The sequence below is a fragment of the Acinonyx jubatus genome, chromosome D4 (genome assembly GCF_027475565.1).
Source record: "Acinonyx jubatus isolate Ajub_Pintada_27869175 chromosome D4, VMU_Ajub_asm_v1.0, whole genome shotgun sequence".
In the NCBI taxonomy this organism is placed as follows: Eukaryota; Metazoa; Chordata; class Mammalia; order Carnivora; family Felidae; genus Acinonyx; species Acinonyx jubatus.
This window is the reverse complement of record NC_069391.1, coordinates 4,296,618-4,322,103: the sequence shown is the minus strand read 5'-3', so window position 1 is coordinate 4,322,103 and position 25,486 is coordinate 4,296,618. Positions and strand designations below refer to the sequence as shown.

At 44.0% G+C, this 25,486-nt stretch overlaps 1 protein-coding gene across 10 annotated transcripts in view; it reads right to left on the bottom strand.

The window, feature by feature from the left end:
- Positions 1-25,486, bottom strand: part of SETX (senataxin) — a 62,012-nt gene that overhangs the window by 23,104 nt on the left and 13,422 nt on the right. For all 10 annotated transcript variants that reach the window (XM_027035467.2, XM_053204454.1, XM_027035465.2 and 7 more), the window contains 10 exons: positions 24,028-24,247; positions 23,171-23,290; positions 20,890-21,061; positions 20,411-20,498; positions 15,786-19,937; positions 13,979-14,078; positions 7,269-7,442; positions 4,933-5,165; positions 3,729-3,896; positions 3,090-3,246 (listed from right to left, as the gene is read on the bottom strand). In XM_027035467.2, the coding sequence (XP_026891268.1) occupies positions 3,090-3,246; positions 3,729-3,896; positions 4,933-5,165; positions 7,269-7,442; positions 13,979-14,078; positions 15,786-19,937; positions 20,411-20,498; positions 20,890-21,061; positions 23,171-23,290; positions 24,028-24,247 (5,584 nt within the window). The remainder of the gene's footprint in view (positions 1-3,089; positions 3,247-3,728; positions 3,897-4,932; positions 5,166-7,268; positions 7,443-13,978; positions 14,079-15,785; positions 19,938-20,410; positions 20,499-20,889; positions 21,062-23,170; positions 23,291-24,027; positions 24,248-25,486) is intronic.

The following is a 25,486-nucleotide window of genomic DNA, read 5'->3' as shown; positions in this document are numbered from 1 at the left end:
AAGGTTTCAAAACTGCCAATTTTCTTGTTTCCATGAGAAAGGTGGATGGAATTACCTGGAAACTCACCCATGATAAACATCTAGAAATGCTCCATAAACTAAAACTATAACAGACGTCCTTTAAACTGCAGGGTGAGCTCATAGAGATGGGAGAGAAATTCCTAGAGGCCAGAAACAAAGAGAAAGCTCAAAACCAGAGCTACAAGACCCCAAGCTGCTGTGGCTTCCCTGAGGGACAGGATACGTTGGGGCTGGCACCGTCTGGGTGCTCAGAATTTTTTACTTTACGTTCAATAAAATACAGAGATTTATGGGGCGCCTGGGTGGCTCAGTCGGTTTAGGCATCCGACTTCAGCTCAGGTCATTGTCTCACAGTCCGTGGGTTCAAGCCCCACGTTGGGCTCTGTGCTGACGGCTCAGAGTCTGAAGCCTGCTTCGGATTCAGTGTCTTCCCCTCCCTGCCCCTCCCTCCCTTCTCTGCCCCTCCCCCGCTCATGCTCTGTCTCTCTGTCTCAAAGATAAACATTAAAAAAAAAATAGAGATTTCAAAATCTTTAAATTTTTAAAAAAAAATTTTTTTTTAATTTATTTTTGAGACAGAGAGAGAGCATGAGCAGAGGAGGGGCAGAGAAGAGAGGGAGACACAGAATCTGAAGCGGGCTCCAGGCTCTGGGCTGTCAGCACAGAGTCCGACGTGGGGCTCGAACTCACGGACCGTGAGATCATGACCTGAGCTGAAGTCGGACGCCCAACCAACTGAGCCACCCAGGCGCCCCTAAAAATCTTTAGTTCTACTGAGAGTTTGCCAAATGTCTACGTTGGCAAAACTACCATTCCAGTGAAGGTACAGAAATTTTATCACAGAGGCTTGAATTTTAAAGCCTGCTAGAAAGGAAAAGGGCCTGGAAGAGATGGGAGGAAGAAGTGAATGGGCTTAGCTGGGAAAAACTAAATTCTTTCCCAGGACTTTCCAACCATAGGCCCGCCCGTGTCACGTGTGGACTCAGAGACTAAATACATAAAACAGGGAATGACAAAGGTGACCCAATCAAAATACAGTGGCGATTTTTTAAATTTGACTACAATGAGCAACTTTTTGCCAGTATATTTTAAAACACCTAAGAGGAAGTGTAAATTTTTCATGGATATTAGCCACTTTCTGAGGAAGTGGCTAACATGAATTAGCCAAATTCAGTAAAATTACAGAAACCCTGGGGTGCCTGGGTGGCTCAGTCGGTTAAGTGTCCGACTTTGGCTCAGGTCATGCATAGTCTCAGGGATCGTGAGTTCGAGCCCCACATCGGGCTCCGCGCTGACAGCTCAGAGCCTGGAGCCTGCTTTGGATTCTGTGTCTCCCTCTCTCTCTGCCCCTCCTCGCTCACACTCTGGTTTCTCTCTCAAAAATAAACAAACATTAAAAATATACATATATATAGAAACCCTAAATAGACATGTAACAGTTAAGGACGTTTAGACACCATATTGAAACTTACCCTTCTGTCAAAAAAAAAAAAAAAAAAAAAAAAAGACAATAAACACTATAAACAAATCAATCTTCAAGGAATAATCTCTTTCATATATAAAACATTCCAAAGAATAAACATAAAAATTCTCCCCAATTCCATTTTTAAGGTCAGTGTAACTAAAACCAAAGATATGACAAAGAAAAATCGCAGGCCAGCCTCATTTAGGAGTACTAATTTTAAAATCCTAAATAAAACATCAGCCATCTAGCAACATGTTAAAAAATAATAATACGTGACCAAGTTGGCCTTACTCTAGGAACCCAAGACATTTTAACGTCAGATAAACACTGCAATTTGCCACAACAACAGACTAAAGAAAAGTTTCATTATCATTTCAACAGATGCAACTAGAAAAATGCATGCAATGAACCCCAAAAGCCCTTCACAAGAAAAAGGAACGAAAAAGGAAACTGGTTTAACCCGATAAAGGGTGAAGACTAAAACCCAGAAACCGACACCATACTGAAAGGCAAAGCTGTCCCAGGCCTTTCTTTAAGGAGGCTCGGGGTGGCTGGAAGGAGTAACAGGAGCGGAACATGAAGGCGATGGGAAAGAACACGGTTCTCTCCTGTGGCCAGAAGACGTTTTCTAAGAAAGCTCAAACTGCACCCTGGCTGCTGGCTGGCCTCGCCTGGCCCCGGCCCTGCTGCCCTGTCCACACAGGCCCGAGTGCCGCCCTCACGTGGCTGGTCAGGGAAGGGACAGGCGTGTGAAAACCACACCACTGCATGTGCGTGGGAGCTGCTCCTGGGCGTGTCAACTGCTACAACCACTTTTGGGAAGAATCTGGTACTATCTACAAAACTGAAGATGCACAAGTCCTTCGACCCAACATATTCACTGCACGGTGTTCCTACGCTTAGAGCAGCGCTTTTATAAACCCTTGACCTTGACCGATCCTATGAAGTATGCTTGACCTCGAGACCCAGTACAACCCACGCACCTGCCCGACGAAACAGGTTTCACGAACCAGTACTTCCCCTCGCTGCTAGATCACACTGGAAATAGGACAGTAAACAAATCCCCAAACCGCACCTTGGCGGAGCTAACTTCGGTCTAGCTCTACTGCATGGCAATGTTCTCTCGCCTCTGGTCATTTTTATGGAGAGTAACTTCAGGAGCTCCCCACAGGCCCCCAACCCTTTTCCACGGCTAACTCCTGATTGCTCTGCAGGTTTCATCTCAGACGGCATGTCCCCCAGAAGTCTTCCCTAACCGCCCCCCCGCCCCGAGACTAAACCAAGGGCCGCTCTAAGATGTTTGCCAAGTACCCACATTTTACCGCTTACAGAACATACGGCTTTGTTTCTAACTGCCCACTGATCCACTTCCTCGTTACTGTCTCTTGGAAGGCCTCCCTGTTGAAACCTCAGCACTGAGCACAGTGCCTTGGCACAGAGTAAGTAAGTGCTCAACAAAATGTGCTCAATCAATCAATGAGCACGTATGGGCCACAGCCCCAAGCAGAAGTTATTACCAGAAGTGGCTCGCATTCAAAACGGCCCACGCTGAACAATGAAAACAAAACCAAAAACAAATGAAACGCCCATAGAAGGATCATACCCAAAGGATTCTTCTTGTCTTTACACTTCTCTTTAAATTCGAGGATGATTTTTTTCATAAGTTCATCAACAGCCGCGTTGGAAGGCGCACACACAAGGACACGGTTTTGTTTGATTTTGGCATTGGAGTTTTCATCCGAACGCCCCTTCCTCTGGTTCTACAATTGGACACACACACGCCGAAAAGACAGACAACAAGAAATACTAATGAGCTTGGGCACAGAATTTTCCAGTTTTTCTCTACTTCCACGCATATCCCAAAGTTCTCTTCGTAAACAGTTAAAAATACATAACAGCACCTACATCTTACAGGGACGTTAAGATTGCCTCTGAACGTAACATTTTATCATAGCTTCTCTGAGCCTCTCCTCACTATCCGCTTATGTTACTGTGTATTCAATCCAACCCAAGTGTAGCCCAGGAATGCATTCCACACAGTTTCTCTGCATTAGACGTGACCCACAATAAAGCCAGGAGGCCACCATCCCAGCCCTTCAGATTAGTGTCACACAGAACAGGTCGCTGCAAAGATCCACAAAAGTGCAGGGAAAAGACCCCTGGCAGTTATTTGCACGTGTCAGTTAATTCAAGGGCAATGACGCGCTCGGCTAACAGCACTGGCGGCCCTCACACACTCTACCTCTGTCAGCAGGCGGTACAGGAGGCCAACGATAGTTTTTGATTTTCCTGTTCCAGGTGGTCCATGAATCAAACAGATCTTGGCAACTGATGGGGAGTGTTTGACCATGGCGTATGCAGTTTCTATCGCTTTCTTTTGGTCTTCGTTGAAATCTTTCAAGTAGGCGATCTGTGCAAAAGACAAGAGTGGGAATGAGCTGCTCTTCCTGGAGTGGCATGGGAGAGGAAGACACACCTCCACTGCAGTGTCTTCCAACCTTTATCAGACAGAAGCTTCGGTTATGATCGACCAAGACCCCAAAGTCACCTTTAATCTAAAGAACCACTATCGCTGCCATAAAGGAAGTTACTCAGCAGTGTCTACAGGCTTCAGCCCATCTACAAATACTGCAACAGTATTTTTATTCGTGATTCTTACAAAGATGATCGCAATAAACTGTTCCACAGTTTCCTTCTATTTATTCTTTGGTCCTTCCCATTTTAGTTCATTCTTTCCTTAGTAAAAAAAACATTCCCAGACTTTCCTAACCCAAGCGGTACAGTGAAAGAGCATGGATTTTGGGTCAGATCTAAGTCTCAAAGCCAGTTTCGCTCACAGGCGAGGTCTCCAAAGCTCTAAGCTCCCTGAGCCTCCACCTGGGCCATCCGTGACATCCGGGGTCCCCTGGAGGGCGATCAGGGAATGCACACTGCACAGGAAGGCCCCAGCACACAGCAGCGGCCCTAACACCGCCACCTTTCCCTGGCCTTTGTCCGCGTTGATTTCCTGGAACCAACATACAGCTCTCACGGGGAGAAAATCCGCGTTGATGCCAAGTAGCAACTCCATCTGTGTACCTGCAACAACACCCGCCAACTCTCCATCATTCACATGCCAAATCAGCTCTATTAATCTGCTCCTACTTCTCAACTGCCATCAGCTGACGAGCATTTAAATAGGATGCTCATGTAACGTTTGAATGCTGGTCTTTGGGCACAACTTCGATTCTTTATTGTACTACGCCTTTTTCCTCGAGGTGAGCTGAGTAACAACACAGCACATACTTTGCCGTATTAAAGACAATTAAGCACGAAACAATGTCACTGTGCATGCACAGCGGGACGTCTTTGTCACAACAACAGGAATATACAGCAGATAAAAACGCGAAGCTCTGACACTGACATGCAATTCTCTGACTTTCTGTTCTTATTAAACCATCACTCACGATTCTCTCAGACGTCGTAGTCAGTAAATCTTTCGTACAGAAGTCCATGGGGTTTGGGTTCAGAACAGCTCTGGCTAGTTGGTTCCGTCCACTCAACAAAGACATGGCTTTCAACTTCCTTTGTGTAGTTACCAGAGAACTGATTACAGTGCATTTCACGAGTTCATTTAAACTGAGTGGCAAATTATCTTGAGTCTGGATGGAAAGGGAACACTCAGATTTCCCATTACGCACTATTATCAAGAAGGAGAAAAAGCAGTTTCAGTTGTCAGTGAATAATGCCGGGCAGCTACAAAGAACGGTGTATTCAGAATGATGTATTTTATAACCTATGTTTTTTGTACGATAGAGTATTCAAGTTATTCACTCACAAGTTTACCGACAGCCTCCTGAGACTCAGGCAGTGTTCCTGTCCTCAAGAGGCTTATTTTCTAGAAGAGGGACACAGATAACCAAACAAACATGTCAGGCAGTGACAAGCACTATGAAGGAAGCAGAGAAAGGGGATGAACAAGTGACTGACGGGGGATGTCAGGGAGGGGACACTGTAGACAGGAGAGTCGGGAGGGTCTTCCTGATAAGACGGTATCTGAGCAGCAACTTGAAAGAAAGGAGCACGCCGTGCAGCTGGGCGCACTCAGACGGTTCCGCCAGTTCCCCCTATCTGGGGAGAGGGAGCCAGTGGCAGAGAATCAGCAGCTGTGAGGCCCAAGAAGCAGAGCTACGCCTGGAGTATCTCAGGCACGGGAAGAAGCCTAGCGCCGCTGGAAGAAGCAGGGAGACGCGTGCCGCCAGAGTCACAGAGTAAAACGGGGCTCCGTTTTACACGGCTCCGCAGATCACAACACTGGCTCTGAACCCCGTTCCGAGTCAGGCACAAAGCCACAGGGCGGTTCTGTGCTGGCGAGCGAGGTGCTCAAACTTACACCTTAGAAGCATCGCTCTTACTGCAGGATGACGAATACACTGCCACGGGAAAAGCACAGAAGCAAAAAGGCCGCTCCGGTGGCCGCTGCGGTCATCTAGGTTAAAGCTAGCGGTCGTGTGGACCAGGATGCAGCAGCAGAGGTGGGGCGTGGATTTTAAATACTTGCAAAGGGAGAGTCAACAGGATTTGCTGGCGGAGTGGGCGTGGAGGGTGTGAGAGGAAGAAAGGATCCAGGATGACTGAGGTTTCGGGCCTGAGCAACTAAAAAACAAAAGGCATCCCACTTACTGAGATGGAAAAACAGGAGTAGAGCTCAGGCAGAAAATGGAGCGTTTCTTTGGATCTTTTTGTCTAACAGCTCTGCACACAGAGAGGTCACATAGTTGGGACGCTCGAGGAGTCTGGAGGGAGATGATCTTAGAAATCTAAATTTGGCTAATGTCACTACTCGTGAGAGTCAAAAGCACAGATTAGGCCGCGCTCCCCCTGCCGCCGTCTACATCTAAATGCATCTACAGGAAGGACTGAGCCGGGCCACAGTGAGGACATAAATGCGGCATGCCCAGCACAGGTGCAGCAGGGCGCTGAACTCTGAGGAGTTTTTAAGATTTGATGGAAGAAGGTGAATGAAGGAATAATGAAATCGTGTTCTCTTCACATAATTGAGACTAACAAAGCGGCAATGTTAAAAAGGCCGCTTGCCAGGCGATCTAGAACGTGGACGACCCTGCAGTCAAACAAACGCAGGTTTCTGTTCTGGGCCTACCATTTGATACTGAGAATGACCTTAGAGAAGTTACATGACTTCCCTGAGCCCTGATGTCCTGACAGGTGGGAAGACAGAGTTCTGCTTTGCAAGGCCTTGGGGAAGACGCTGAACGTGTGCAGGAAGGACAAGGCACGGGGTCCAGCACGCAGTAGGTCCTTGCTAGATCAACCTGCCATTCCTCCTGTTCTGCTCCTCCCACGAGAAAAGTCCCTATGACACAAGGGATGCGAGCGACGGAAACAGCAAACTCTTCAAGTCGCCTTGCAACGACTTACATGTTTGGTCTTCTCATTGACAATTAGCCACAAAACCAAGGCTGGAACATGATTTAAGATATAGAAGACAGATGGTCTGCACATTGTTTAATAATAATCGCAATGACAGATGAAGGAATGTACCAGAAAGAGAGGACGTTACAAAAGAAAGCTTTTAAATCATAAGTCTAGAGCAGTTAAGTGCTGGGCCTCTCCCAGATGAATCTAGAAAAACTAAAAAAAAACTCCGAATGACAAATAATCAAGCTAGCAAATGCATGTCTGGTACATGCGTAACAAACGTGGCCAGTAGAGTACGTCTCAGAGGGAAATTAAAACATGAACTTCTGACAGATTTCTCTTTACTGTCTCATTATTTACTTACTGACTGAAGTGCGGCGAAATTTATGAACATAACCGCAGTGATATTCGTGGAGATCCGGCATGCGATTTCTCTCTGTGTTCTTCTTCTCTCCATTTTGTTTTTCAAGAACCAAAAACACCAAATCATTTTCCTTTGGATGCAGCTGTTTAGTTAGTTCACATTCCTCAAGATGAACTATCAAAGAAGAAGAAGTCGGCATTTACTCTAACAGAATTATTTTACGTAAGATTAACTTAAAGGGTGTTAAACCCTTGTACTAAGTTCTAGCAAGTTACAGCACCAGTAAACTGTAACATACTTTAAAATAATAGGTCTAAGCCAGTCAACATGTTCAAATAGTGATCATACAGGGTTATGTTTCTTAACAATGGCTAAAAAGCCAAAATAAATAAAACTGTAATATTCCAAAGCAGTTAATAGCTTTCCTTTCCTTGTAGTTTTCGTTTTTAACCAAGAAATTTTCTCTTTTGTTCCTCGTTTTCAAAATCCTAGGAGAAACTCTAAAAAACGGATCCAAGGATATGTAAGAGTTTTGAGCCTACTGCTGGCGTTTCAAACAAGGGGGAAAGGACAGTTGTAAACTATCTGGGGCTGGGAAAACAGAGCAAGCACTAGAACAAAGAAGTTCAGTGCCAACCGCCAGATCCAGCAATAATATACTGAACTGAAATACAAGGCACTGGGATCCGGTAGGCTGAACCACTGAAGCAAAACAAGATTTTAATATGTGTGAGATAAGAAACACCTGTTTGAAAGCATCAGCGACCAAATACGACAGTGAAGAGTTACTGTGCTGAGAGATCCAGAAGAATCTGGAAACCCACTGGAGTCAGCCCTGTACTTCCCCTAGAAACATTTGAACCATTCTTGGAGTGGCAGCCAACGGGCCAGGCCGTACCTGGGACGGCCTTGGTGGACTAAAAAGACAAGAACTGGCGTCCAGGGCCTGCACAGAATAGGGACCCTGAGAGACTAAGGACCACACCCAAGGATGAAGCAGAACCAAACCCGTCTTGACCTGGGCTGTGGCCCGGCTTCCAAACACCTGGATGCTTCAAAAGCACAATCCCTTAAAACTGGATTAAGATGATCCCGTAACGTAGGTGCCCCCAGAAGCCTGGTAGAGGCAAAAGGAAATCCTCTCTGGAAGAAGGCAGTATCATCCCAGGCCTCCAATTATTTTTATAAATAACTTTCGCGAGATAATGACACACACCAGAGATAAGCAAAGCCCAAGGAAAGAAGAAATATACAAACTGGTAGAATCAATAAGCAAAAAAGGACTGTCCTGGGGGCTACAGATTAAACTTCACGCAGCTTAGAACACAAGCAAGGGGTGCCTGGGTGTCGCAGTTGGTTAAGCATCCACTCTAGATTTCGGCTCAGGTCATGCTCTCACGGTCCCTTGAGTCTGAGCACCGCACAGGGCTCTGTGCTGACGGCACAGAGCCTGCTTGGGTTTCTGTCTCCCTCTCTCTCTGCACCTTCCCCGCTTGCACTCTCTCTCAAAGTAAATAAAGTTAAAAAAAACACAATTAAAAATACATGACAACAAGAGCATACAAAGTGGCATGGGGATACATTAGAGTCTTGTAAAGGTTTTGCCTTATCAATGGAGACACTTAAAATATCTATTAAAACTGTAGACTCTGATAAATCAAAGGTACATGTTGTAAGTTTTACCTAACTATTCTAAAACAGCAAAAGAAGTATAAATTGAGGTATACTTTCCAAAGTAACAGGAAGAAAAAATGAAAAGAAATGTTAAAATGGGAAAAAAGTAAAAGTATTTAACCAAAACAAAAGGTAATAAACTTAATATATAATTAAGTCCATTTACTTCTATTTCATTTCATGGTGTGTGTTTTTTAATTCACCTCTGATTTAATGGTTCAAAGTCTCCAATGTGTGTCAAAAGTATAATCTCCTTCTATCAGTTTTTTCTTTAAATATATTTTCAGATATACATGTGTTGTGAACTGTCGTATCTTCGGTTGAACAAAACTCATCATGAAAGATTCCCTTTTCGTATAATGCTTTTTTGTCTTACAGTCTATTTAGTCTGATACTAACAGAGCTAAACAAGTCTTCTTTTAGTTGAATTTACATGAGTATCCTCCTCCAATCTTTTTTTCAACCTTTTCTTCTGTTTACCTGTGTTACTTGTTCACACATACAGTGCGTTATCGTGTCGTATTATATTATTCTTTTCTTTGAGAGAGAGAGAGCACGTGTGTGCGCACGCACCAGCAGGGGAGGAGCAGAGGGAGAGGGAGCAAGGGAATCTTCAGCAGGCTCTCCATACCCAGCGCAGAGCCCGATGATGCGGAGCTCGATCTCAACAACCATGGGATCATGACCTGAGCTGAAATCAAGAGTCAGACAGACGCTCAACCGACTGAGCCAGCCAAATGCTCCTCATGTTATATTAGCGCCGAAATACCATTTTCTTCTACAAGATGCTACGGCTAACTTAGGCAACTGCAAGTTCAGAGACGGGATAAAAGAACAGAGAGGATACTGGTCCTATCAGATAGCAGGCCAACTCTCAAAGACTTGCAGAGTCCTATCTAAAGGGCTTGAATTACAATGGTTAGAAACACAAGTATACTTAAATTCATGTATTTATGAAATTTTTTAAAAAGCACAATGGTCAACACCAGTGCTTGTAGTGAATTAACTCATTATTTTGAAAAGTAATCAAGAGTCAAGAACTTTTCTACCTTTCTTTATGAAGTATACCACAGAGTAACCGAGTAATAGAGAGAAATTTGTCTTTACATAACTATTTCGGGGGAGACTGGGTGGCTCAGCTGTGCTGACGGCTCGGAGCCCAGAGCCTGCTTCGGATTCTGTGTCTCCCTCTCTCTCTGCCCCTCTCCTGCTTGCGCTCTGTCTCTCTCCTTCTCTCAAAAAATAAACATTAAAAAAAAAAAAATTTTTTTTAAAAGAACTATTCCAGCTAATAAATGAAGAAATGATCAAATAAAAACATCAGCATTCTGTACCTTTAATAAATTCACCTAGGCAGTAAGCATCAACAGCTGTAAATATTACGGAAAGAAATCAGAGATTCATGCACCTCCTGAAAAAGGAACATGCCACCACCTATGAAACAGTTTTGCCAAAAATAATAAATCAAACTCGAATCTGATTGTGCCTGTAGATACAACTATTGACTTACAGGAAACACAAATGGCAAACGTGCTTAACCAACACCAGGGAGACATAATCAACAAGACAGTAACAGTAATTCTAAAGGATCAACAACTCAACTTCTTCAACAAATAAATTACAAAGTGGAAAAAAAAAAAAACGAGAAAATTATAGTTAATACATTTCAACTGGTGTCAAAGTGTGGCCCCAGTTTGGATCTTATTTCAAGCTGGCTGAAAAAACTGTTATGTGAGGAAACTGGAAATTTGAACACTGACTAGCTATCCGATATTAAACAATTACTGTTACTATTTTAAGCAATAAAATGTTACTTTATTATAAATTTTTAGGTCTGTATCTTTTAGAGGTATTCCCTGAATTTAATTACAAATGACCCCTCCCTGCAAAAAAATCAAAGCAAAGACAAATCTACAAAATCTCTCCATAAACTATAAAAACATTACTGAAAATAAGCCAAATAATTTATACGGGAACACAAAAGGACAAGAACAGCTAAAGCACTCCTAAGGCAAAACAAGGTAGAAGGACCTGTTCACCGGGTATTATAGGATCATTATAGGGGCACCTGGGGGGCTCAGTCAGTTAAGCCTCTGACTCTTGATTTCCGCTCAGGTCATGATTTCACAGTTCCCGATATCGAGCCCCGTGTTAGGCTCTGCGCTCACAGCACAGAGCCTGCCTGGGATCTCTGTCTCCCCATCTCTCTGCCCCTCCCCTGCTTGCACAGGTTCTCTCAAAATAAATAAAGTTAAAAAAAAATTTATTATAAAGCTGGACTGAGTAATCAGACAACGTGATATGGGCAACAGGGTAGGAAGATGATCCAACGAAGAAGAAATGAATCCAGGAAAAAACCCATGAGTTAAATGGACACTAGATTTATGGCTAATACGGCGCTGCAGGGCATGAAGAGGGTGGTCCTTTCAAATAAGGAACACTGGGATAACCACATCTCCATTCGGAAAAACAAACAAACAATATATGGCCCTTATGTTCTCATTCATGCATGAAAATAAATTCCAGGTTGATAAAACAATGAGCCATCTAGAAAAGGGGTTGCAAACTTTTTCTTTCCAAGCCACACCTAAGTGTCTGTTGCATATTCACCATCTTCGATTCAAAGACTTTTAAAATGCAAAAGTTACTCCAGAGCAGTACAAAAACAGGATATGGGGTAGATCTGCAAGCTGCAATTTGGTGACACCTGTTCTAGATGTTAAGATAACATGTTTATGCCCTATAGCAGGGAAAGGTTTCTTAAATGAGGCACAGAACACTAACTTAAAAAAAAAAAAATATGCATTTGCTACGTTAAAAATAAATTCTAGGGGCGCCTGGGTGGCTTGTTTAGAAGAGCATGTGGCTCTTGATCTTGGAGTCGTGAGTTCAAGTCCCACAGTGGGTGTAAAGATTACATACATCCAGACGTACATAAAAGAAACTCTCGAGAAGAATAAACTACGACTTTCAAAGACATCTGTGGAGTCCAAACACAAGCCAAACTGAGAGAATGGCATGGATCCAAATTACGTAATGAACTCCTACAAATCAATAAGAAAAAGATAACAGAAAATTAACAGGAAACTTGAATAGGCACTTCCCAAAACAGATGACTGAAGCAGCTGCTAAACATATAAAAAGGTGCTCAACCTCCCACTGATAACAAGGAGGGCAAAATAAAACCACACAAGGCCGTCAATCGAAACGCTGCACGATGGCTAAAAGTAAACGACAATCAGTACAAACGTACTGGCAAAGACCTACTCTCCCACACTCTTGGGGGGGGGGGGGGGGCCCAGTGCCGTACAACAGGCTGGGTACTACCTATGCAACCTGAACGCACACATACCGAGACGCCGCAACCCACTTCTGGATATGGGACTCCACGAAAATGCCCTCACAGAAACACAGACGAAACATCAGAGTGACACAGCTCATAAGATGTGGTCTAAGAGTTAACGTGGCATGCCCGAGGCTGCTATCCTTAGGCCTGCTTACCAGGGTGGCCCGTGGCACCTGTGACCCCAGATTCTGGGACTGTCATTTGCTGACGAAATGTCAGCCTACACTGTCAGCCTAAACTGCGCCTAAACTGTTTGCAAAAAGAATACGGTTTATGCCAAATACCTGCTTTCCTTCTGGAAGTCACGAATTTAGGCTAGGCAGAGGGTGTTTGGGGCGCTGAGTCTCTAACAAGCTTCCCTAGTAGGGGGGGCGCCTGGGTGGCTCAGTCGGTTCAGCAACTAACTTTGGCTCAGGTCACGATCTCACAGTTTAAGAGTTTGAGGGGTGCCTGGGTGGCTTCGTCCGTTAAGTGCCTGACTTTGGCTCAGGTCATGATCTCGCAGTCGGTGAGTTCAAGCCCTGCATCAGGCTCTGTGCCGGCAGTTCAGAGCCGGGAGCCTGCTTCAGATTCTGTGTCTCCCTCTCTCTCTGCCCCTCCCCCACTGTGCACTCTCCCTCTCCCTCAAAAATAAACATTAAAAATTTCTTTTCACTAAAAACCAAAACAAAACAGCTTCCCTAGTAGGTAACATTTCACATGCCACGTGTTGTTACGATTCATTGCTGGGAGAGTTAAATAGACCCTGTGTGACTCTACCGGGAGAGGACTCTCAGAGGCTTGATCCTGGCGTCGTCCCCACTTCACCCCACGTGCTCCCCTTTGCTGAGTCTGCTCTGTACACTCTCACCATCAGAGTCACAGCCACAAGCGTGGGTGTATGTTAATTCCTGTGGGTCATGCTAGCGAAACACTGAGCCTGGGGACGGTCTTGGGGACCCGACACACAGGCTAAAACTAATGAAAAAAATGTCTAACAGTAAAATCATAATTTAAAAAAAAAAGCAAAAAACCCAAACACCCCAAACTTATAAGAAGAAAACAACATCCCTAACACACAGAAGGACAAGGGGCATGAAAAGACACTTATCCCCACACCCCCTTGAAGAATACAAATGATCAGAAAAGATTTGGGACGAACCCTATAAACTCAAATGAGATACATTTTTCATACATAAAACTGGGGAAAAGAAGTTTAAACTCGCAACATGAGGGAGATGTCTATCTTTACACTCCATGGTAGGAGTCAAAATGATGCTCCTTTCACTAGGCAAAGGCAAATACGGACCAAAAGTCTTAACACGTGCAACTGTTTTGACCTGGCATAGAGATTTGCTCTGAGTGCTTGTAATGCTGAGCAACTATAAACAATACACCTGTTGTTTACAACACCACCCCCCCCCTCCCCCCCCCGCCCCAACGCTGTCAAGCCCCCTTCACTCACCCTCTCTTCCATGTCCGGCTTCCACCTTGGCCTGTGCTTAGTTACAGAATGGTTAAAACCGCGAACTTTATATTCATAACTGTCCCAGTAATTAACCTCGTTAACGAAGCCTTTAAACATGCTGGGAAGAAGTTACGAATTCAGCTTAGGAAACCTAGGTCTCAAATTTTTCAAATGACAATGAGGTTTCCCCAAACAGAAAGCTCCAATTATTATATATTCCAAGTTACAGAAGAAAGAACTTACCCACAAACTCCCAGTACTTTTTATAATCAGCAGGAAATTTCCGTACATGCAACTGATAGAACTTCTCTTTGTTTGGAGAGCTGATCCACTCCTGTGCCACCTATACACAACGAAAAAGCGCATGAGGAAAGCAAAAACATTCCGGAAAGCCAATGCTGAACAGCAAAATTTCCCCCAAACCAGCAACAGTGAAATGTGGAACCTAAAATCCCAAGCGACAGAAACACGAAAAATCAACGTGTGGCTTCTGGTTTCCAGTTCGGCACGCGAGGAACTCGGAAGTCACCACTTCATCCTATCAACAAAAAGCAAGCTGAGAAATCGACAACCCTTCACATCATCACAAATGACGGGAGCACAAACCTTAACGCCAGGAGAGGAAACCCTGAACTGGAACCGACAAGCCGCTCAGGGGCTCAGTGTGGACAACTCAGTGACGAGGACTCTAGGGGCACCCGGCCATAAGGGGCACCCCGCGCTTCGCGGAGTTTTACCTCTACGAGGCCTTCCAGGCCCTCGCAGTGAGCACTGGAGAACATCCCTCATGCTCCCAGCATAGGGAGGAAGAAAGACACCACTCTGAAATATACTAGAACGTTCTGGTCTTGCAAAGGCTCGATCTTGCAGAAACTCTTTTATTACCAGAGTTGAACTACTGAAGGGAAGAGAAATAACCAACTGCAGCCCCTTCTGGCCCTCCTGTCCCACCTGAGGACGTGCAGGGAACGGAGAAGCATGTGTGTGCTTCACAGTCCACAGGCAGAAGCAGGCTTACGGGACGATCCCCCCTCCTCAACTTACCGCCACATTACTCAAGGGCCCACTTACTGCTGGCTGTTCCCTTCACCTAGCACATCATGTCCACCCTACAACAAAAATTATAAGGTATACTCACAGGCCACAGTCTGAAGAGACTGAATAAGCACCAGAACCAGAGGCAGATGTGGCCGGAAAGCGGGAATGACCAGACAAGGAATTAAAACAAAACAAAACAAAACGAAACGAAAACCCCGTAATTACTATGCTAAGAGTTTAATGGGAAAAGCAGAGCATGCAAATTCCAAGAATCAAAAAGAAACGCTAGAGATCAGAAACACTGACGGGATGAAGGATGCCTCTGGTGGGCTCAGTGGTAGACTGGACACGGCTGGAGAAAGAATCGCTGAGTTTCAGGATCTGGTGCTAGAACCTGCCAAAGCTGAAGGGCGGATTCTCTAACAGGAATCTTGTATTTTGTCGGGCGATCCCGGTCAGGGGGGAGCAAGGAAGGCAGAAGAACCGGAATGGGCTGCGTTGAGGGAGGTAAGGGAGGCAGCTAAAGGGACAGAGCAACTACCAGGACGAGCGAGAAACCGGAAGACAGATATATAAAGAGAAAAACAGAATTTACTGCTTCATGCTGTTCAATGTAATATACCCTGTGCCGACTCAAGAAAACTTCATTAATGGTCTATGTTAATTTAAAAATAAATGCAGAAGGGAGACTATCTCCTCTGAGAAGGATTCCCTTATCTCTGTTATCAAAAAACACTTACTCCTGTGCTACCTCTGGAGTTGGTTCATTAGCACTCCGAAGGGTGTCTGTAAGCTCCAGAAGGGCAGTGATTAAGAAAGTGCTTCCTCTGTCTCATCAGCATCTAGAACAGCGTCCGGCACAAACAGCCGTTCAACATTACAATCTAAGAGCTACATCTAAATCAAAATGAGATCAGTTATTTTAACTGTACTCTAATTACTACCGACATTAAAAAAAAAAAAAAGCGGCAACTTCAAAGTCTGGGCAGGTAGACAATTAAAACATACTTACCGTTTCAAAAGTATTCAGTATCATCAAAGGGAAAAAAACATTGAAATAATCTCCACAATCTTGAAATCTGACAGGCACCGGTCTTGAGATGGACTGACAAAGGCTGGTGGGGGGCCCACACTGATCAAAGTTCACAAACATTTCGTACTTCCACTTTAAGACCTCTTTAACAAAGGTGTCTGAGATAGACTGTGAGGACAAGAGAACGTTTACCGCAGAGGAAGCTGAAAAAGATCTGCTTTCGCCAAAGGTAAGCTTGTAACCTTGCCTGTTGGAATTATTCAGAGTCTGAGGACGGAGAACATCAGAAAAACTCTTCACCTCACCCACTGGCTTTGGAGACAACACAGAGGCTGGCTGTGGGACTTTCAAAACAGATGGTACCCCGTTTGACTTCTGTTTGAGAGCCGGTGGCGGTGCGGAGGTACTTTCCAAAGACTTCGAAAGATTAGCAATTCGTGAAGTACTACTTGAGCTAAAGACCTTGGCAGTGGAGGGTCTCTTGGACGCAGAGGGGGGCAAGCCCGGTTTACGAAACACATCTTCATCCACTGCTTTAGCTTCGCAGTGTTTGGAGCAGTATTCACCCTGGTTTTGCGCGGCTTCGACACAATCCTTGTACTTACATTTTGTGCTGCTCCAAGATTCTTCCTCCATCAGAGCTGTATCTTTTCCATGAACTATTTCAATGAGTTTCTCGTTACCATTTTCCATCTGTGAACATAAATCCATATCTGCGGGATCGTGCTGGGTTAGAAATATATTCTCATCTTCCGAGTCACTGTTGGATCTGGGCTCTCCCTCTTTCAGAGCGGTCAACTCTAAACGATGTTCTGTTAGGTCGCCTCCACCTAAAGGGTCAGCTGACGTAGAGACAATGGCTTCATGTGTTGCTTTTCTTCCATTTAACACAACAGAAGCGCACTGGTTCGAAAGGCAAGGATCATCAGCCACCTGAGAAACACGTTTCGTTTTCACGGGTTCTGGTTCAGAAGACGCGCGTTTTATTGATGGCTTCCCAGTATTGTTAGCACCCACCTCGACGCCTCCTTTAGCACGACAATCTGAGCTACCGGATTCTGGGACGAGAGTGTCAGGATTCTGTGCTGAACGCAGCCCTGCTCTTGTAGGAGCTCTGCTTTCAGAACCCAGAGAGCCTTGCCTCTTCTGCTTTGATTTGTGTTTCGCCTGCCTTCGCGACTGAAGATCTTGACTTGTCAACAGTTTCTTATTATTTCTGACAGAGAGAGTCTGAGGAGAAATTAATTTAGTCTTTTTTCTGGTATCAACCACTCCCACGGTTTTGCCATGGTCCCGTAACTGAACTAAATACCCTAGAGATCGCTGAGATAAATCGAATGCCCTACGAGGAGCCTTTTTCAGACCAAGTTTTTCAACAGTTGAAGCTGGTTCAGGGCACTGGCGAAGTATCTTTGGTGGGACTATAGCAGGAGTCGTCCTACAACTTATGTAATTCGAACTTTTATTCTGCCCTTTTTTGGTATCTGAATGTGTTTTCTTAGTTTTAGAATGCGGGACTCTCCTAACGGGTTTGGAGTAAGTACGAAGCTTTGGAGAAGACTTCTTTAGTGAATCTGTAGTGCCTCTTTGAAGATTCGACCTGGAACTTGACCTCAGCTCTATACTTTTAAGATCATTTTCAGTCAGACCTCTCTCGTTATCAGACTGGTCCTCATTTCTCTCAGAAGGTGAAGGCCTCAGAGGATCTTCAGCTACAGGTTTTTCATATCGTTTTCTCTTACGTTTTTTCACTTCAGTTTCACAAAATTCCCCGACAGAACTACCACTCTGTGGTTCTGTGTGTTTTTCAATGCCCTCTGCTACTTTCTTAATAACCTCTTCAGATACATAATCTGTATCGTAACCCCAATCATTCGTGACATCGTTTATGTGAGTCAGACGTGAATTGTTTTCATCCTCTTGAACTGAATTCTTGTTGTCTGGTTCCTGATCTTGCCAAACTGAAAACACCTCATGTGGACTTTCAAACTCAAAAAACTGAGAATCCGATTCCTCAAACTCCAATAGGGACTTTGCCTCTTCTTCCTTTATTAGCTTCTGTTCCACATTTGTACTAGCTACTGAAGTATGCTCCTCTGGATATTCTTTCTTGATGCCTATTTTATCTCGTTTAATGTGTTTCTCAAAACCCAGAATCCCTTCATCACCATCATCATCATCAGAATCTGAAATAATAATCACCTGGCCCCGGCAGGCTTCTCCAGCATTATTCGGGTTAGCTGTGAAACATCTTTTATCTTTTACTTTTCTTTGTAGCTGGGATGAGCTTTTTTGAGTTGACTCTGATGGAAACTTAATAACACTGGCTTGGGCTATCAAAGATAAGTTGTGGAGGTCTCGGTCTATCTGGGAATCTGTCAAGGTGCTGGACTGTGGACTGAGGCTAGGAACCTGTTCCCTCAAGTGAGAAGACACCTGACTGGTGGTACTCTTGCCAACTTCCTTATCTCTCGATTCAAGAAGAGTCACGGGGTCTTTGAAGGGAGACGTTTTCTTCACCCAAGTATCGGTCATTTCCGTAAACGAGACCAAATCTTTACCATCTGCTTGGCATTCCTGTATTTGACAGCTATTTTCATGGGAAGAGAAAATATCTAACTCTTTGCTCTTGAATTGTTTCTTCTTCAGCAATAAACTGTTTTGAGATTTTCGCTCCCCGTTTTTATCATCGGGAACGTCATCAGGGTCTAAAGAGAGATGGTTTATGAAGCCATCCCCTTTCTGACCTCCTGAATCTTTCCTTGAAAAGAAACTGTCAATGGTAGACACGGTCAGTTTTTCCTCTAAATTGCCGTCATCGATCAAAGTACTTTTCCTGTGTTGCTTCTTTATTACATGTGATAACTTGGCACAGATTTCAGCTTTCTGTCCCTTAGTTTTTCCTTTTGAGGTTTTGCCAAGAACATCATCCTTGAAAGAGAAATCCTCAGTTGATGTGGACGCCTTCTCCAGAGAGTCGGTGCCAGAATCAGTCAACGAACGTGCGGCTATTATCACCCCTCTGTCACATCCCCTTTCCGGACCATTTCTGGAATCCGTAGGATTCTCCTTCACAGACTTCTGCTTCCCTTTACTTGTTTTGACTGCATCTTGAGCTCTTTCCGGGACAAGCCTGTTGCTACCCTGCTTTATGCATGACTCTGCTGAGAGACGGCCTTCTAGTTTCAAATCTTTTATGTAAGTGTGCTCACTATCCTCTTCGCTAGCGTTACTTGCTTTGACCAATCTATTCTCTGGCATCTGAAATGCCTCAGCTTTCATTGGTCCTTTAGAAAATGTTGGGCTGGAGTTTTCCAGACAGTGCAGGCCTTTTTTAGATTTCTTCCCTGTCTGTTCACTTTCTTCTTTATTGTAAGACGCAGGAGGGGTTTTACATACGGGAGTCAGATCCACAAAAGTGCTACACCGAGGTACTTTGAATTTTATGTTTCTAATAATTTGCTTTAAACAAGTTTGTAACTCATGGGTTTCCTGAGTAGTCAACTGCCAACCTAGAGATAAATTCCCACGCAGAAATAAGTTGAGCTTGTCCCAGAATCGCTTGCACAGAGTCTGCTGCCCAAGCTGATACCCTTCTTTAAGGAGACTTCTGATCAGCTGCACACAAGCCAGCTGGACAGAATTAGACGGCATCGAATGCAGTGACAGAGACGATATCACTGCTGCTCCTTTGGAGCAATTTCCAGATGACTTCTCAGAACTCCGTGCAAACGCGGTGGTGGGAAGCTTGGCGCATTTTACAACAGCCTCCACCCACTGCTGGGAACTAACCCACAGCAAGTGCAAACATTTTTTATTTCTGTGCAGTTCAATCACGGACACCAAAATCAGAAGGAAAAACTCAGTAACTTTGTCACACACAGCATCTGTTTGGTTGAGGACATCTTTGACTTCAGAGTGCAGATGGTGAATCACCTCTACTATGTAAGCCACACCCAAATCCTTAAGATCCATGAGGGACTGAACAAAGGGGATGAACCACAGAAACGTGCTATTGTGAACACGCATGTCTTGACCAATATCTGACTGAAGCACACTGGCTAACGTTTCCATCTCTTCGTACATGTTAGGACAGTAATCTGGGCAAATGGCTGATCTCCACCCGGAATCCTAAAATGGAAGAAATACAGACATTTGGGTAAGCAAGCACCATTCGTGGCGGGCTTAACACACAGTTTTAAACAAGAAAATACGCTGCTTGGTTTTCCTACTTTGGTTCCCATGTATCTGCACATACCCCAAAGAGATGGAAAACAGTTCAACGTCAACATCAGGGGTTCGTGAGGACAGGACACCTGCACGTGCTGTGTTCTTCTTTCCGTCACTCATCCCCCCCACCCCCCACCGCCCACCCCACAACCTTTCCAATCTTCCCAGCTGCCCTTAATCTTCCAAAGGGTGCACCCTGTAGTAAGAGTCCAGTTTCACAGGGCATGATACATCCATTCAACCAGAAACCCCTTATGCAGCAGCTGGTTCGGAGCAGCTGTGTATAATAAAATCAGCAAGTCAACCAATTAGGTGCGATGTTGTCTCTACAAAGGCAGGGCAAGTACCATCTGAATTCTCGAAACGCCTCATACCTTTTTGGTCTTTTCAGGGTTATAATTGTACACGATCTGGCTACAAGTCACCATATCATCCAAATACGACTCCGGTTCTGACTTGGTCCTAAAGTAGTAAGAATAAATAGAAACCACTGAAATGAAGAAAATTAAAAAAAAAAAAAAAAAAGCAAAAAGGAGAAAACCCTGTTGCTAAGTCAGTTACAACAGACTTCCTCACAGAGCCTATGTGAAAATCCTGACACAACCAGACGCCTGGGTGGCTCAGTCAGTTGAGCGTCCGACTTCGGCTCAGGTCATGATCTCGTGGTTTGCGAGTTCAAGCCCCACATCGGGCTCTGTGCTGACAACTCAGAGCCTGGAGCCTGCTTCGGATTCTGTGTCTCCCTCTCTCTCTGCCCCTCCCCCACTCACATTCTCTCTCTGTCTCTCTCTCTCTCTCTCTCTCTCTCAAAAATAAACAAACATTAAAATCCTGACACGTTAACCCAACTAACCTTACAGAGCTGTTCCGTATATTTTGGATCTCTCTATTGTAGCTCATGTTATTGATAATGGTCTGAAACGCCTCAATAGGATCGATGCGTTGACCCCAGACCTTTGATCCGAGGCGATCCAGAATCACCATGAAACAGTGTAATGCTGGCCAGAAAGGATCCACGCTATCATCTGAAATACAACGAAGTAACTGCTGAATCACGCAACGATTAGACAAAGACATGAAAGCAGGCTGAGGGTTAGGCTTGCTTTATCTGGGGAGCCACAAAACTGAAAGCAAAGCACCAAGTCATGTAACGCAAAGTGGCACCAACCACACCGGCTTTAAAAACCTGGTAAATTTTAAAGTTCCTTCTGCATTTTTTCCCAAGCAATGCTATATGCCTCCAAGAAATTTTTTAACGGGGAACAAACTGAGAGAGTCTAGGCAAACTCACCTTTCTCACCCTGTCTGCCACACCTGAAACATCCTTCCTACTGAACAAAGCCCGTGATACGGGAAATTCTGGGTTAGCTCGAACTGCATTTTGTATGCCATTTGGCTTCGATAAAGGACCGAATCCCTTAGCTAATGGCTAAGCGGATACACACCCTTCATCCAACCGTATCTCAACGTGGCTTTGTTCTCTACTTTTCATCCAATTGGCAGGAATTCCCATCACTCAGAAGCTCTCACCTCCAGTTCTTTCCCTCCTATCAGACGTGCAGTGGCAAAATACTGCCTACTCAAAGGCCTTCGACTGCTCCTTAATGTCTCCCAAGGAGATTCAAAGTCCTCAGTCATGCACTTGGAAGATCCTACTCTACTGTCTCTTTCCAGCTTTATTTTTCACGCCCCCATAATCATACCCCGTCTACAGCACAGACGGACAGCTGGCTTCTCCCCAAGTAAGACCCGGAATGCCCTCACTATTGGCACCCCCTAGCAAAATCCTATCCGTCCTTCCAGCCCAGCTCAAACGTGTCCTCTCCATCAAACGTTCCCTGGTCATTTGATCTACCCCCCTGTTCTGACACAGTGCTCACTCAGTTACTGATGATGTTATCTGGTCACTCTAGAACTTTCTGCTTTATTTTCCTCAAGGCTCTTAAGCTCTACTTTTTTTTTTTTTTTTTTATCATAGGCATTTGTGTAGACCTTCTCATACACTTTTTCATCCCTTCCTGCAGCTGACACAGTGTCTTATGTCCAGTAAGCTCTCAAGTAAGGAACAAAGTTATCAATTAGGTGAAGACCATTATGAAAGGTTTCTTAGAGAGGTCACATGACTCACATTTTGAAAGTCAGGGGAACTGGATTAACAGAGAAGACAGAATTGTATGGGCAAGGCACAAAGAAATGACCTATTAATATAGTAAGTGCTGGAAAACAAGTTAGTAATAACTCTGAGAATAACCCAGCAAGAGAAGCTATGCGAACTAAAAAAGAATAACATTTATATAGTTCTTCTGCAATCTTGCACAACTGAGTTTATATCCACATTGGAGTTGCCTAAAGAGAAGTGAATGTGGGAGAAAAATTATCATTATGTTTTTGTAATATCTGGCATGCTGGATCTCTATTCATTCCTTCATCAAGATTAGAAACATTCATTACAGATCCTCCCTGATCAGCCTGACACAACCACAAGCAAAAGAAAGTTAGGGTCTAATAATAAACATTACTACGAGTTTTACACCCTAGCTTGTAAACTATCTGAACAGCACTGTCCCAAGAATACTTTCTGTGATGAGGGAAATGATCTTTATCCCCACTGTTCAGTATCAACCACCAGGTACATGTGGTTACTGAGCACTCAAAGTACGGCTCGTGAGACTGGAAGACCGCATTCTTCAGTTAATTTTAATTAATTTAAACGTACATAGCCACATTTGGCTAGCAGTCACCATGTTGGACAGTGGAACCCTAGAGAACAGAGGTGAAATGAAGAAGAACCAGGAAAAAGGAAGACAGAGGGACAGGAGAGGCTTTCCCCACAATTTTAACTACCACGTCATTGGAAAGGTATTTGCTAGTCTTGATTCTACCACTAACTGGGCATTTCAACGTGAAGAAGTAAGTTAACTTCCCTGGCCTTCAGTCTCATCTTTTATGAAGGTAAAGTGTTGAAATTGAACTCTCGAGGTCATTTCCAATTTAAAACTCTGAATCTGTGACTGAACCATAAACACGTCCATTCCTTTTTCCATGCCACACACCCAAATTCCTGCAATGACACTAATGTTTCTAAAAGGGCCCATCGCAGCATCCCAAAGCATTTACCAAATAAAGATTATTACCATCTGCTTGCCTCTCCATGGTGTGAAGTATTGATTGCATGAAATCATTCTGTTTGTCTGAGCCCAGCAACAGGGAGTCCATAGCCTGTTCCTCAAGAATGGTCAGCAACATGCAAATACCTGTAAGATCATTTACAGTTTTCCTGACTTGAGTAAATGACACCGTTCGGAGGCTTTCTCCGGCTTAGTTGGCAAAAGAGTAACAAGGCAGTAAAATGAAGCAAACCAGTACCCGCTTCCTCCAACACTCAGGTCTGAGACACTCAGACACCACCGCTCCCAGTAACAGGACTTTAGACCGACTTGGACAGAGAAAGGGAAATGGTACAAACTTGGTTAGAAATCAGTTTCAAAGAGGATTACCACACAATTCGTTTCTCCTCAACTCTAAGATGCCTCCAATTTTAAGATCACCGTATTCTGAGAACTCATCACTGCCAAACAGGACACGTGGCTGTAGGACTCAGAATCAGTGAAGCAGGGGAGACCTACTTTGAGTCAGTGTAGAAGCTGCTGAAAACCAAAGCGAGTATCTCTTTCACCAAGAAGTATTTTACAGATGGGGAAATCTTACATCAAACCCTACTAAAGTCCATCGCTACGCCAAGGTTTTGTTATATCGAGTACTGCTTTAAATACAAGATTTGCCACCCTCGAACACACACCTCTTACAAAGATGGTTTCTAGAATAAAGTCTCAAAACAAGAGATGTAATGGCTAAGTCAATTTAATGACAGCACGAGAATTGGGAACCATGAGATCCTTCATTAGATCACCAAGAAACCACTTCCTTTGCAAGATACTCACTGAAAATGACAGAAAACTACTAGTCATACTCGTGTAGGAACGACACTCACCTAGCCAATAGTTCTTGTAGTTGGTGGTATCGTACATGTGCGAAGGCAGAAGAATCAGTTTACCCTTCTCGAGGACAGAAGAAGTGTAGATGTCTGGATCTTCCAGAAGCCCCAACTCAATGACTTTAAAAAGACAAGTCAAAACCTCCTGCAGATCATAATAATCATCTCTGTCCACTTTTCCCAAGTTCCTTGCGGTCAGGATAGCCCAACGCCGAACCTAAAGGCACAACACGTTCGTTACTTCATTCAATAAGTAACTCTCCATGCACGGCAAGAACCTAATTAAGAAAACAGGATTCTCTATTTTAAAAGACACTAGATATTGGGGCGCCTGGGTGGCTCAGTCGGTTAAGCGTCCAACCTGGGCTCAGCTCATGATCTCGCGGTTGGTGAGTTCGGGCCCCGCATCAGGCTCTGCTGACAGCTCGTAGCCTGGAGCCTGCTTCGGATTCTGTATCTCCTTCTCTCTCTGCCCGTCCCCTGCTCTCTCTCTCTCTCGCTCAAAAATAAAGATTAAAAAAAAAATTCAAAGACACGAGATACTAAGGATGCAATACTTAGACCCTATTTGATCCTGATTCGAACAAACCCTAAAAAAGCATTTATGAGATAGATAATTACTTCCATCCATTTAAACACTGATTAGAAATATGACATTAAGGAATTAGTACTTTAGGTGCAGTGGTGATATTGTTTCATTTTTTAAAAAAAAACCCTTATCTTTTAGAGACATATTTAAGTATCTTATGGGTAAGATGCTCTGATGTCTAAGATTTGCTCTAAGTAATCCAAAAGGCAACACAATATCAATCACATATTGGTACCTGAGAAAGCTCAGTGATGGGCAGAAGGGGGTTCATTACACCATTCTACTTTTGTATGTTTATAATTCTCCATAATAGAAAGTTGAGAGGGAAAAAAAAAGTGGAGCCTCAAAAGAAATCAAAAGTCACCTCTAAATGGCAATACAGCAAGGGAAGTGATTTTAAAAATTCTTGTGGGCTATGAGTTAAACCTAGTGATCACAACCAACCTTAAAAAGCTAAATAAAATAAAACAGAAAAAGACCAGCGTGCATCCCGCAGGAGTAGGATTTGAGGAAATGTTCAGCTGACACATGCATATGTGTGTATGTAACCAATGAAAACCATTTTTTTTTTTTTTTTACTGTGGATGGCCAGAAGTTTGAAAAACGGAGCTAGAGGACACAGGAATGGGCTGGCTCCGTGCCAACATAAGTAATCAATTTTAAGCTTTTGGAAAACATACAAAGGAATGCATGAGTCCATACTGATAATAAATAGGCAAGTAAGTGGGAGAAAGGAAAAGAGTTCTCGATTATGATAGTGGAACCAATGTCCAGGACTAACCGGCAAACGTGGAGAGTGCCGGGGTTGGGAAATGATTTTGCAAATCTTAAAAAAAAAAAAAAAGTGATTCAGGCAAAAGCCATTCA